Source organism: Oncorhynchus kisutch, linkage group LG14, assembly GCF_002021735.2.
Source record: "Oncorhynchus kisutch isolate 150728-3 linkage group LG14, Okis_V2, whole genome shotgun sequence".
NCBI classification, from domain to species: Eukaryota; Metazoa; Chordata; class Actinopteri; order Salmoniformes; family Salmonidae; genus Oncorhynchus; species Oncorhynchus kisutch.
Genome location: NC_034187.2, coordinates 2937594 through 2949969, shown reverse-complemented (window position 1 = coordinate 2949969; position 12376 = coordinate 2937594). Strand labels below are relative to the sequence as shown.

Below are 12376 nucleotides of genomic sequence, written 5' to 3'. Positions count from 1 at the left end.
AGACATACCAGATATACAGTATAGTGGAGTATATAGACATACCAGATATACTGTATAGTGGAGTATATAGACATACCAGATATACTGTATAGTGGAGTATATAGACATACCAGATATACTGTATAATGGAGTATATAGACATACCAGATATACAGTATAGTGGAGTATATTATCCCAGCACTTTGGGATATCAGCTGATGTACGAAGGGCTATATAAATAAATTTGATTTGATTTGATTTGAGTATATAGACATGGAGTTACGTCCCTGCAGGTTGACTCCTGTAATGCCCCCTTCTTTTCCTGGTCCCCCTGCCAGCACCCCTTCTTCTCCTGGTCCACCTGCCAGCACCCCTTCTACTCCTGGTCCCCCTGCCAGCACCCCTTCTTCTCCTGGTCCCCCTGCCAGCACCCCTTCTCCTCAGGTCCCCCTGCCAGCACCCCTTCTACTCCTGGTCCCCCTGCCAGCACCCCTTCCCTCCTGGTCCCCCTGCCAGCACCCCTTCTCTCCTGGTCTCCCTGCCAGCACCCCTTCTTCTCCTGGGCTCCCTGCCAGCACCCGGCCTGTCTGACCTACCTCCAGATGGAGTTGCGTCCCTGCAGGATGACTCCTGTGAACAGTGTGGGGCGCAGAGCATCCACCTGCAGCCACTGGTGTTGGTCCTCATACTTAGCACACCACGCGCCATCATACATGTCTCCGTCCTCGATACCTGACTGGACTCACACACACACACACACACACAACACACACACACAAAATAGCTCAAAGTGTTTTTCAGGAAGCATTCTGCAATAAAAACATTACCGGTAAACGTATCGTTGTATTTAGGAAGCAGATCACAAGGAGAATAACAACTAAGTACTTGGTGGCTATAATATATTAATATCTAGACTATAGACCCACCTGTATATTGAGTCTTGCCCTGTGAGGGCCAAGTCCCATCCGCAGGTAGGATGAAGCCTGGAACTGGCTGTCATCAACCCTCAGTGACTTCAGACCCAGCGGGGGACAGTCTGGAGAGGTTACAACACATGGTGGATCAGGGATAGCCATCATGCTGGCAGGGGGACCAGGAGTAGAAGGGGTGCTGGCAGGGGGACCAGGAGTAGAAGGGGTGCTGGCAGGGGGACCAGGAGAAGAAGGGGTGCTGGCAGGGGGACCAGGAGAAGAAGGGGTGATGGCAGGGGGACCAGGAGTGGAAGGGATGCTGGCAGGGGGACCAGGAGTGGAAGGGATGCTGGCAGGGGGACCAGGAGAAGAAGGAGTGCTGGCAGGGGGACCAGGAGTGGAAGGAGTGCTGGCAGGGGGACCAGGAGTGTAAGGGATGCTGGCAGGAGAACCAGAAGAAGGAGGGATGCTGGCAGGGGGACCAGGAGTGGAAGGAGTGCTGGCAGGGGGACCAGGAGTGGAAGGAGTGCTGGCAGGGGGACCAGGAGTGGAAGGGGTGATGGCAGGGGGACCAGGAGAGAAGGAGTGCTGGCAGGGGGACCAGGAGTGGAAGGGATGCTGGCAGGGGGACCAGGAGTGGAAGGGGTGCTGGCAGGGGGACCAGGAGAGAAGGGGTGCTGGCAGGGGGACCAGGAGAAGAAGGGGTGATGGCAGGGGGACCAGGAGAAGACAGGGTGCTGGCAGGGGGACCAGGAGAAGAAGAGGCGATGGCAAGGGGACCAGGAGTGGAAGGGATGCTGGCAGGGGGACCAGGAGTGGAAGGGGTGATGGCAGGGGGACCAGGAGTGGAAGGGGTGCTGGCAGGGGGACCAGGAGAAGAAGGGGTGCTGGCAGGGGGACCAGGAGTGGAAGGAGTGCTGGCAGGGGGACCAGGAGAAGAAGGGGTGATGGCAGGGGGACCAGGAGAAGAAGGGGTGCTGGCAGGGGGACCAGGAGAAGAAGTGGTGATGGCAGGGGGACCAGGAGAAGAAGGGGTGATGGCAGGGGGACCAGGAGAAGAAGGGGTGATGGCAGGGGGACCAGGAGAAGAAGGGGTGCTGGCAGGGGGACAGTCTGGAGAGGTTACAACACATGGTGGATCAGGGATAGCCATCATGCCACTCCTTGCCACATCTTGTCATGTATAGCATTTAAAAAAAGCATATATTTAACCTTTATTTAACTAGGTAATTCAGTTAAGAACAAATTCTTATTTACAATAACAGCCTAGGAACAGTTGGTTTACTGCCTTGTTCAAAACGACAGATTTCTACATTGTCAGCTCGGGGATTCGATCTAGCAACCGTTCGGTTACCGGTCCAACACTCTAACCAAAAGGCTACCCTGCCGCAAACATGGAGTTGAAATGATAGCACAACTAGATCTGGGACCAGGCTAGATCAGGGCTGTGTTCTAGACACACAGACGTCTCTGATCCGTGTAGATGATCAGATCTTAACTGGAGAAGTGTTTAACATCTCAGGAACCACAAACAATCCTATTAACTGCACAGACCTGCACAGAATACCTGGAATGCACCCACTATCTCAAAGCAGGATGTGTGTGCCTCGGTGTGTCTGTGCCTCGGTGTGTGTGTGCCTCGGTGTGCCTGTGCCCTGGTGTGTCTGTGCCTCGGTGTGCCTGTGCCTCGGTGTGTCTGTGCCTCGGTGTGTCTGTGCCACTGTGTGTCTGTGCCTCCGTGTGTCTGTGCCTCCGTGTGTCTGTGCCTCCGTGTGTCTGTGCCTCCGTGTGTCTGTGTCTCGATGTGTCTGTACCTCGGTGTGTGTGTGCCTCGGGTGTGTCTTTGCCTCGGTGTGTGTGTGTGCCTCGGTGTGTCTGTGCCTCGGTGTGTGTTCCTCGGTGTGTCTGTGCCTCGGTGTGCCTGTGCCTCGGTGTGTCTTTGCCTCGGTGTGTGTGTACCTCAGTGTGTCTGTGCCTCAGTGTGTGTCTGTGCCTCAGTGTGTGTGTGTGCCTCGGTGTGTGTGTGTGCCTCGATGTGTCTTTGCCCCGGTGTGTCTTTGCCCCGGTGTGTGTTCCTCGGTGTGCGTGTGCCTCGGGTGTGTCTTTGCCTCGGTGTGTGTGTGTGCCTCGGTGTGTCTGTGCCTCAGTGTGTGTTCCTCGGTGTGCCTGTGCCTCGGTGTGTGTTCCTCGGTGTGTCTGTGCCTCGGTGTGTCTGTGCCTCGGTGTGTCTGTGCCTCGGTGTGTGTGTACCTCAGTGTGTCTGTGCCTCAGTGTGTGTGTGTGCCTCGGTGTGTGTGTGTGCCTCGGTGTGTGTGTGTGCCTCGGTGTGTCTGCAGAGTTCGGGAGAAGGCAGTTCTGTTCAATGGTAGCAGGAGAGAATGTCATGTATGTTTTGAGAGACTAACCCCCCGGCTGTCAGAGATAATGTAGAAATGTGAAGTTGCAGAAGAGGTTGAGTGCATGAGTTCCTTACGTTCCCCTCAGGATCTGAAATATGTCTAATTCTCCTCTTAGTCAGTTCTCTGGAAGAGGAACTCACAGCCCCTTCCCCTTGTAGTGTGTGTGTGTGTGTGTGTGTGACAAAAAAACTTCCCTGGAAGTTGAGGAGAACCCGTTCCTCCCTCCCTCCCTCACATACACACCCCACTCCTGGTACGGGGGAGTCAGTGTAGTGGGAGTGCAGAGCATTGGGCTGGAGATCAGTGAACCAGGAAGGAACAGAGCATCATGCAGAGCTGTTACGTAATACTAGACTCAGTTAGACAGGGTTATAGTCAGGGCAGAGCTGGGATGTAATACTAGACTCAGTTAGACAGGGTTATAGTCAGGGCAGAGCTGGGATGTAATACTAGACTCAGTTAGACAGGGTTATAGTCAGGGCAGAGCTGGGATGTAATACTAGACTCAGTTAGACAGGGTTATAGTCAGGGCAGAGCTGGGATGTAATACTAGACTCAGTTAGACAGGGTTATAGTCAGGGCAGAGCTGGGATGTAATACTAGACTCAGTTAGACAGGGTTATAGTCAGGGCAGAGCTGGGATGTAATATGGGACTCAGTTAGACAGGGTTATAGTCAGGGCAGAGCTGGGATATAATACTAGACTCAGTTAGACAGGGTTATAGTCAGGGCAGAGCTGGGATGTAATACTAGACTCAGTTAGACAGGGTTATAGTCAGGGCAGAGCTGTTACGTAATACTAGACTCAGTAAGACAGGGTTATAGTCAGGGCAGAGCTGGGATGTAATATGAGACTCAGACAGGGTTATAGTCAGGGCAGAGCTGGGATGTAATATGAGACTCAGACAGGGTTATAGTCAGGGCAGAGCTGGGATGTAATATGAGACTCAGACAGGGTTATAGTCAGGTGTGCATCTCAAAGGCACCCTATTCCCTATATAGTGCACTACTTTTGACCAGAGCCTATAGGAAAGAAGTGCACTATAAAGGGAACAGGGTGCCATGTGAGACGCAGAAAAAAGGGAGTCAACTGAGACTTAGTGTGTATCACGGCACCGGAGAAGATGGCTAACGTTTTACGAGCTCCTAACCAAGCGTGGTTGTTTTTTATTCGTTTTTTCTCTTCTTTTTTAAACGTATTTTCTACATAATGTTACTGCTACCGTCAACCTATCACCAAAATACCTTCTGGACATCAGAACAGAGATTACTCACCACGAACTGGCGCAAGCTTTTCATTATTTATTTTTTAACGAGTGTGACGAGATCGACGTGAAGGACATACTGCTTTCCCGGGAACAGGCCCAAATCCCGGTCATTTTGCGTGAAGAGAGGACGGGGGTCGGGCTGACTTCGGAGAATTCGTAGGCGATTGAATAAACCCCCATTTCCTTCCGTTCTATTAGCTCACATAAAATAATTGGAAAATAAAATCGAAGACCTTTACCAACGGGACATTCATAACTGCAATATCTTATGCTTCACCGAGTCGTGGCTGAACGACGACATTATCAACATACGGCAGGCTGGTTATACGATGTACCGGCAGGATAGAACAGCAGCCTCTAGTAAGACAAGGGGTGGTGGTCTATACACTGTATCAGGATAGAACAGCAGCCTCTAGTAAGACAAGGGGTGGTGGTCTATACACTGTATCAGCAGGATAGAACAGCAGCCTCTAGTAAGACAAGTGGTGGTGGTCTATACACTGTATCAGCAGGATAGAACAGCAGCCTCTAGTAAGACAAGGGGTGGCGGTCTATGTATATTTGTAAACAACAGCTGGAGAACCATTTCTAAAGAAGTCTCAGGGTTTTGCTCACCTGAGGTAGAGTATCTCATGATAAGTTGTAGACCACACTATCTACCTAGAGAGTTTTCATCTGTATTCTTTGTAGCTGTTTACATACCACCACAGTCAGAGGCACTAAGACAGCATTGAATGAGCTATATTCCGCCATATGCAAACAAGAAAACGCTCACCCTGATGCAGCGCGCCTAGTGGCCGGAGACTTTAATGCAGGGAAACTTAAATCAGTTCTACATAATATCTATCAACATGTTAAATGTGCAACCAGTGGGAAAAAAACTCTAGACCACCTTTACTCCACACACAGAGACGTGTACAAAGCTCTCCCTCGCCCTCCATTTGGAAATCTGACCACAATTCTATCCTCCTGATTCCTGCTTACAAGCCAAATTTAAAGCAGGAAGCACCAGTGACTCAGTCAATAAAAAAGTGATAGGATGAAGCAGATGCTAAGCTACAGGACTGTTTTGCTAGCACAGAATGGAATATGTTCCAGGATTCCTCCGATGGCATTGAGGAGTACAACACATCAGTCACTGGCTTTATCAATAAGTGCATCGAGGATGTTGTCCCCACAGTGACCGTACGTACATACCACAACCAGAAGCCATGGATTACAGGCAACATCCGTACTAAGCTAAAGGCTAGAGCTGCCTCTTTCAAGGAGTGGGAGTTTAATCCGGAAGCTTAGAAGTAATCCAACTATACCCTCTGAGGCAAATAACACTGAAACATGCATGAGAGCACCAGCTGTTCCGGACAACTGTGTGATCACGCTCTCCGCAGCCGATGTGAGTAAGACCTTTAAACAGGTCAACATTCACAAGGCCACAGGGCCAGACGGATTACCAGGACGTGTACTGCGAGCATGCGCTGACCAACTGGTAAGTTTCTTCACTGACATTTTCAACCTCTCCCAACATGTTTTAAGCAGACCAGCATAGTCCCTGTGCCCAAGAACACTAAGGTAACCTGCCTAAATGACTACCGACTCGTAGCACTCATGTCGGTAGCCATGAAGTGCTTCGAAAGGCTGGTCATGGCTCACATCAACACCATCATCTCAGAAACCCTAGACCCACACAATTTGCATACCGCACCAACAGATCCACAGATGATGTAATCTCTATTGCACTCCACACTGCCCTTTCCCACCTGGACAAAAGGAACATCTATGTGAGAATTCTATTCATTGACTACAGCTCAGCGTTCAATACCATAATGCCCTCAAAGCTCATCAATAAGCTAAGGACCCTGGGACTAAACACCTCCTTCTGCAACTGAATCCTGGACTTCCTGACGGGCCGCCCCCATGCTTAAGGGTAGGTAACAACACATCCGCCATGCTATATCTATAGGGGAGGGTCTGGGTGGGTGTCTCTCTGCGGTGGCGGCTCTGGCGCGGGACGTGGACCCCACTCCATCATAGTCTTTACCCGCTTCTTAACCCGCCTCCGTGGCGCCTTTCGAGCGGCGACCCTCGCCACCGACCTCGGACTGGGGACCCTAGCAACGGGTCCCCGGGCGACTCCGGCAGCACCGGACCGGCGGGAGACTCTGGCAGCTCTGATGTGAAGGGCGTCTCCAACAGCGCCGGAGTGAGGGGCGATTCTGGCAGCTCCTGGCTGACGGGCTGCTCTGGCAGCTCCTGACTCACGGGCTGCTCTGGCAGCTCAGGACAGACGGGCGACTCTGGCAGCTCAGGACAGACGGGAGACTCTGGCAGCTCAGGACAGACGGGAGACTCTGGCAGTGCTGGACAGGAGGGAGCACCTGGAGGAAGGAGACGGAGAGACAGCCTGTTGCGTGGAGGAGGCACCGGATAGACCGGACCGTGGAGGCGCACTGGAGGTCTTGAGCACCGAGCCTGCACAACCCTACCTGGCTGGATACTCCCCGTCGCCAGGCCACTGTGGCGAGGTGGAACAGACCGCACTGGGCTGTGCTGGCGAACCGGGGACACCGTGCGTAGGGCTGGTGCCATGTACCCCGGCCCAAGGAGACGCACTGGAGACGAGATGCGCTGAGCCGGCTTCATGGCACCTGGCTCGATGCCCACTCTAGCCCGGCCGATACGAGGCGCTGCAATGCACCAGGCTATGCCTGCGCACTAAACACCTCCTTCTGCAACTGAATCCTGGACTTCCTGACGGGCCGCCCCCATGCTTAAGGGTAGGTAACAACACATCCGCCATGCTATATCTATAGGGGAGGGTCTGGGTGGGTGTCTCTCTGCGGTGGCGGCTCTGGCGCGGGACGTGGACCCCACTCCATCATAGTCTTTACCCGCTTCTTAACCCGCCTCCGTGGCGCCTTTCGAGCGGCGACCCTCGCCACCGACCTCGGACTGGGGACCCTAGCAACGGGTCCCCGGGCGACTCCGGCAGCACCGGACCGGCGGGAGACTCTGGCAGCTCTGATGTGAAGGGCGTCTCCAACAGCGCCGGAGTGAGGGGCGATTCTGGCAGCTCCTGGCTGACGGGCTGCTCTGGCAGCTCCTGACTCACGGGCTGCTCTGGCAGCTCAGGACAGACGGGCGACTCTGGCAGCTCAGGACAGACGGGAGACTCTGGCAGCTCAGGACAGACGGGAGACTCTGGCAGTGCTGGACAGGAGGGAGCACCTGGAGGAAGGAGACGGAGAGACAGCCTGTTGCGTGGAGGAGGCACCGGATAGACCGGACCGTGGAGGCGCACTGGAGGTCTTGAGCACCGAGCCTGCACAACCCTACCTGGCTGGATACTCCCCGTCGCCAGGCCACTGTGGCGAGGTGGAACAGACCGCACTGGGCTGTGCTGGCGAACCGGGGACACCGTGCGTAGGGCTGGTGCCATGTACCCCGGCCCAAGGAGACGCACTGGAGACGAGATGCGCTGAGCCGGCTTCATGGCACCTGGCTCGATGCCCACTCTAGCCCGGCCGATACGAGGCGCTGCAATGCACCGGGCTATGCCTGCGCACCAGGGACACCATGTGCCTCACGGCATAATACGGTGCCTTCCCGGTCCACCTCTCTCCACGGTAAGCACGGGGAGTTGGCTCAGGTCTCCTACCTGACTTAGCCACACTGCCGTGCTGCATCCTCATACCACCCCTGCTCAGCTTTCGCTGCCTCCAGCTCTGCCAGTCCAGCCAAACTGTGCAATCAGGGGAGAAGGAGAGAAGGAGAGGTGACCAAGAACCCAATGGTCACTTTGACAGAGCTCTGGAGTTTCTCTGTGGAGATGGGAGAAACTTCCAGAAGAACAACCATCTCTGCAGTACCCCACCAATCAGGCCTTTATGGTAGAGTGGCCAGATGGAAGCCACTCCTCAGTAAAAGGCACATGACAGCCCGCTGGGAGTTTACCAAAAGACACCTAAAGGACTCTCAGAAAAATTAGAAACAAGACTCTCTGGTCTGATGAAACCAAGATTGAACTATCTGGCTTGAATGCTAAGCGTCTGGAGGAAACCTGGCACCATCCCTACGGTGAAGCATGGTGGTGGCAACATCATGCTGTGGTGATTTTTCATCGGTAGGAACTGGGAGACTAAACACAATCGATGGGAAAGACGAACGGAGCAAAGTACAGAGAGATCCTTGATGAAAACCTGCTCCAGAGCGCTCAGGACCTCAAACAATGCAGAAGTGGCTTAGGAACAAGTCTCTGAATGTCCTTGAGTGGCCAAGCCAGAGCCCGGACTGGAACCCGATCGAACGTCTCTTGAGAGACCTGAAAATAGCTGTGCAGTGACGCTCCCCAATCAATCTGACAGAGCTTGAGAGGATCTGCAGAAAGAAATGGGAGAAACTCCCCAAATACAGGTGTGCCAAGCTGCCAAAGGTGCAAAGTACTGAGTAAAGGGTTTGAATACTTATTTATGATTATTTGTGATTTACATAATGAGGAGATGGCACCTGGGTACCCACTTCTATAAACCAATGAGAAGATGGGAGAGGCAGGACTTGCAGCGCGATCTGCGTCAGAAATAGAAAGGACTTGTATTTTAGCGCGCGAGTAGTGTGGGTGCAATAATTGAATAACATGGATTTCTAGATGTATTTTGCAGTGCACGTGAAGCGAGCGGTCTAGTCAGCCTGTAAGGAGTGCCAAAGGGGCCGTATTCAAGCGAGTATTATGTTTTTTTGGTAATTATATTATTATTATTATTATTATTACATTATTAAAGTAACTGCACTGTGAAAATCTCACGTTTAAAAGTTAATATTCTGTTAACTCATATCCAAATAATGTTGTTGACTCGTCCTTAGTCGTATTTGTGGCCAAAGCATAAATAGGAGAAGAAAAAAACCACTTCAAAAACCCCACCTCAAACTTATATCTCAAACAGACGTTTGAAAAATGCTTGCTATTTCCTCATATGGAAATACTCATCGGGAGGATAAACTGACCAATCAGCGGTCTTGAAGAGGATGCGCGAGACAATCAGCAATCTTTTAACGTTATGATTTTTAATGACTGGTTTCCACACACAACATTCAAACATAGAAAACAACCTAATTTTTAACAAACTTAATTAAACATTTTTTGGGAAGGAAAACCATTTCACTGATATTGTAAGTAATTATAGGTCCTATTTCATTGAAATCTGGAAACACCGGGCAGTTACTTTAAATAATTATATTACACAAGTATTATAATTATATGATCAAATTAATTCTTATTTAAGTTATAAGGACTTAGCTTAGAAATTCATGCTTTACATCAATAACAGCTTAATAAGCCTAAGTGATACCGGCAAGTCTTTCTTTTCTTCAAAGTTTATATCAAGAACAAGAATGTGTAATATATATATATATATACAGAAGGAAAGGAAGTAGTGACTGTATCTGGCAGAATGACAGTATTCGACCGACTGTTACATGACTGCTGATGTAGCCTTGTCTGCCCCTTTATTAAATGCATTAATTACAGGCTACTAGGTTACTCCTGCACATACAGAACCAATTACCGAGACAGTCATCCTGCTGAAAACCTTCTGCTACAGAATGCTAATAGCCTACCATGCAACTGTGAAACGCACACACAAAAAGACCGTATGAACTAAATAAACCATTAAGTAGAGAACATCTATCCGTGCACAACAAAAAAAAAGTTGAGAAAATCCCTCCATGGCATGCACAATGTCATACAGTTAAATGCTGACGTATGTAAATGTCAGAATAAATTAATTTGCAAACGACTAGGTAATACATTTACCCGGTTCTTTCTTTGCGTCTGCTGTGCCATTCTTGGTTTCATGTTTTCCATCCTCGTCTTGATCGATGCGCTTGTCATCTGCATTTTTCTTTCGCATATTTTTCTTTCCCAAAACTGGTTTATTGGCTGTGGTGGTGGTGGTGGAAAATAATGAGAACACAGGCGTCTTAAAAGCTATCGTTCTGTTAACAGTAGAGTTCAATGTCATGTTAACGGCTGTGATAGTTGCATTAAATTCGCTGACATCGTCAGTTTTCACGACAAAAACTATTGCAGACAAAATGCACAATATCTTGGCCATTCTCTTTCTGTGCTTGAAACATAGAGCTGTCCACCTAAACCCACAAGCGCTCCGTATTTATAAAACCGTAATATATCAATAAGCTGCACACATTACCGTAAAACCTACAGTACGGGTAAATATAACGTTTTTTTTAAAGAGAGCACGCGAGAAATAGAGCGTTGTTGCATTTTATTGTAGTGCGATTTCGGAGGCTGTCCTATTTGATTATAGCTTTTTTTCAATGATTGACTTTGAATTTTTAAAGAGACACATCTAATTTGGTAAAAAATGTAAAAAACATTTTCCATAATCTCATTGCCGCAAACTACTGCGTCATCGGCATATGACGTTTATCCCGGAAATGGCCACGCAAGCGACCGGACTGTTTGGAGAACCATAACAACTCTAGCTAGATAATTGTCCATTTTCATTTTACAACATGCTGTCAGAAGAAGGATATTAGCTTCATTTACGGTATCATATGCGTTTCGTTGGATATCGTTCGTGGTTTTACAACCGGTACGACTTATTTTGAAATGTTGCCACTATGACAGAAGCGTGATATCAGAATCAAAAGTAGCTAGCTACAATGCTAACGTCTTAGCATGTTGTAATAACATCTGGTTCTAGCTAGCTACAATTAAATGCTGTTGTCCTCCGACATAAATAGACCGAGATGTAGTTTGCTGACAAACTTGTCATTACTAAGGAACGTACAACGTAAAGCAGTTAACTATCAAGGGGTCACTTCGGGTTGTGCACCTTCAATGTCAATAGTCCCATTATGTCATGTGGATACTTGTGGCAGAAAACAAGGCCGTCGCTTTCAAAGCCAACTAATAGATTTCACCAGTAGGACGACGGTCATTGGTAGACAGATTGATAGTTTGTTGTTGTCAACTTTGATGTTGATCATGTCAGTAAATGTCAATGGTATTGACGTGTGTGTGTGTGTGTGGCAGGTGAATAACCGACCATGAAGAGGGACCAGTCAGATGGACAGACATCTACCTTCCTCTCTTCTCTAACCATGTGACAAAATAATTCTGCTCACCAAACATTTTTCTACCACGCCAAAAGGGGACGAATTATCTCAAGATGCCTCGGTTGGAAGACGTCGCCAACATTGTTCTGAGGGTGCCAAGCATCCTGGTACTGGACTTGCTCTATAAATGTGACATTGATAGCTTCACAGAGCACCTCAGGGCGAAGAACGAAGACATGCTCTTCAAATACAAATATGTTATCTGGAACCTCTATTACCTAGGTAACATTCATACACGTCAGCTACATCCCAAATGGCACCATAGAGCCCTGGTCAACAGTAGTGTACTATATAGGGAATAGGGCCCTGGTCAACAGTAGTGTTCTATATAGGGAACATGGCCCTGGTCAACAGTAGTGCACTATATAGGGAATAGGGTCCTGGTCAACAGTAGTGCACTATATAGGGAATAGGGCCCTGTTCAACAGTAGTGTTCTATATAGGGAATATGGTGCCATTTGAGACAGAACCATCACCATATCATTACATATTTCTCCAATGTGACTTTAACCATTTGTGTTGTCTTTCTTGAAACACCATTTCACTGTAGAGGAAAACCAGGGCTGTATTCACTAGGAACCAAACAGAAGCAAGTGGAACAAAACAGGGAGGGACTTAACTGAATTTGCCCAATAGAAACTCAAGTTTAGTTGAGAAACATTTTCTGTTGGTAGCTACGTTGCAA

General features: G+C 49.4%; 2 protein-coding genes across 3 annotated transcripts in view; one reads left to right on the top strand and one right to left on the bottom strand.

Annotated features, from left to right (window-relative positions):
* Positions 1-10706, bottom strand: part of LOC109882749 (probable carboxypeptidase X1) — a 48486-nt gene extending 37780 nt beyond the window's left edge. The window contains exons 1-3 of the mRNA XM_031787643.1: positions 10364-10706; positions 906-1015; positions 576-715 (exon numbers count right to left, since the gene is read on the bottom strand). Coding sequence (XP_031643503.1) covers positions 576-715; positions 906-1015; positions 10364-10664 — 551 coding nt within the window. The 5' untranslated portion in view covers positions 10665-10706. The remainder of the gene's footprint in view (positions 1-575; positions 716-905; positions 1016-10363) is intronic.
* A 288-nt stretch (positions 10707-10994) lies between these two features.
* LOC109880868 (RING finger protein 145) overlaps positions 10995-12376 on the top strand; it is a 32345-nt gene continuing 30963 nt past the window's right edge. The window contains exons 1-2 of one of the 2 annotated variants that reach the window (XM_031787641.1): positions 10995-11165; positions 11609-11913. In XM_031787641.1, coding sequence (XP_031643501.1) covers positions 11745-11913 — 169 coding nt within the window. In that variant the 5' untranslated portion in view covers positions 10995-11165; positions 11609-11744. Of the gene's footprint in view, positions 11166-11608; positions 11914-12157 lie in introns of those variants that run through there. The other variant, XM_031787642.1, reaches the window with a different exon arrangement.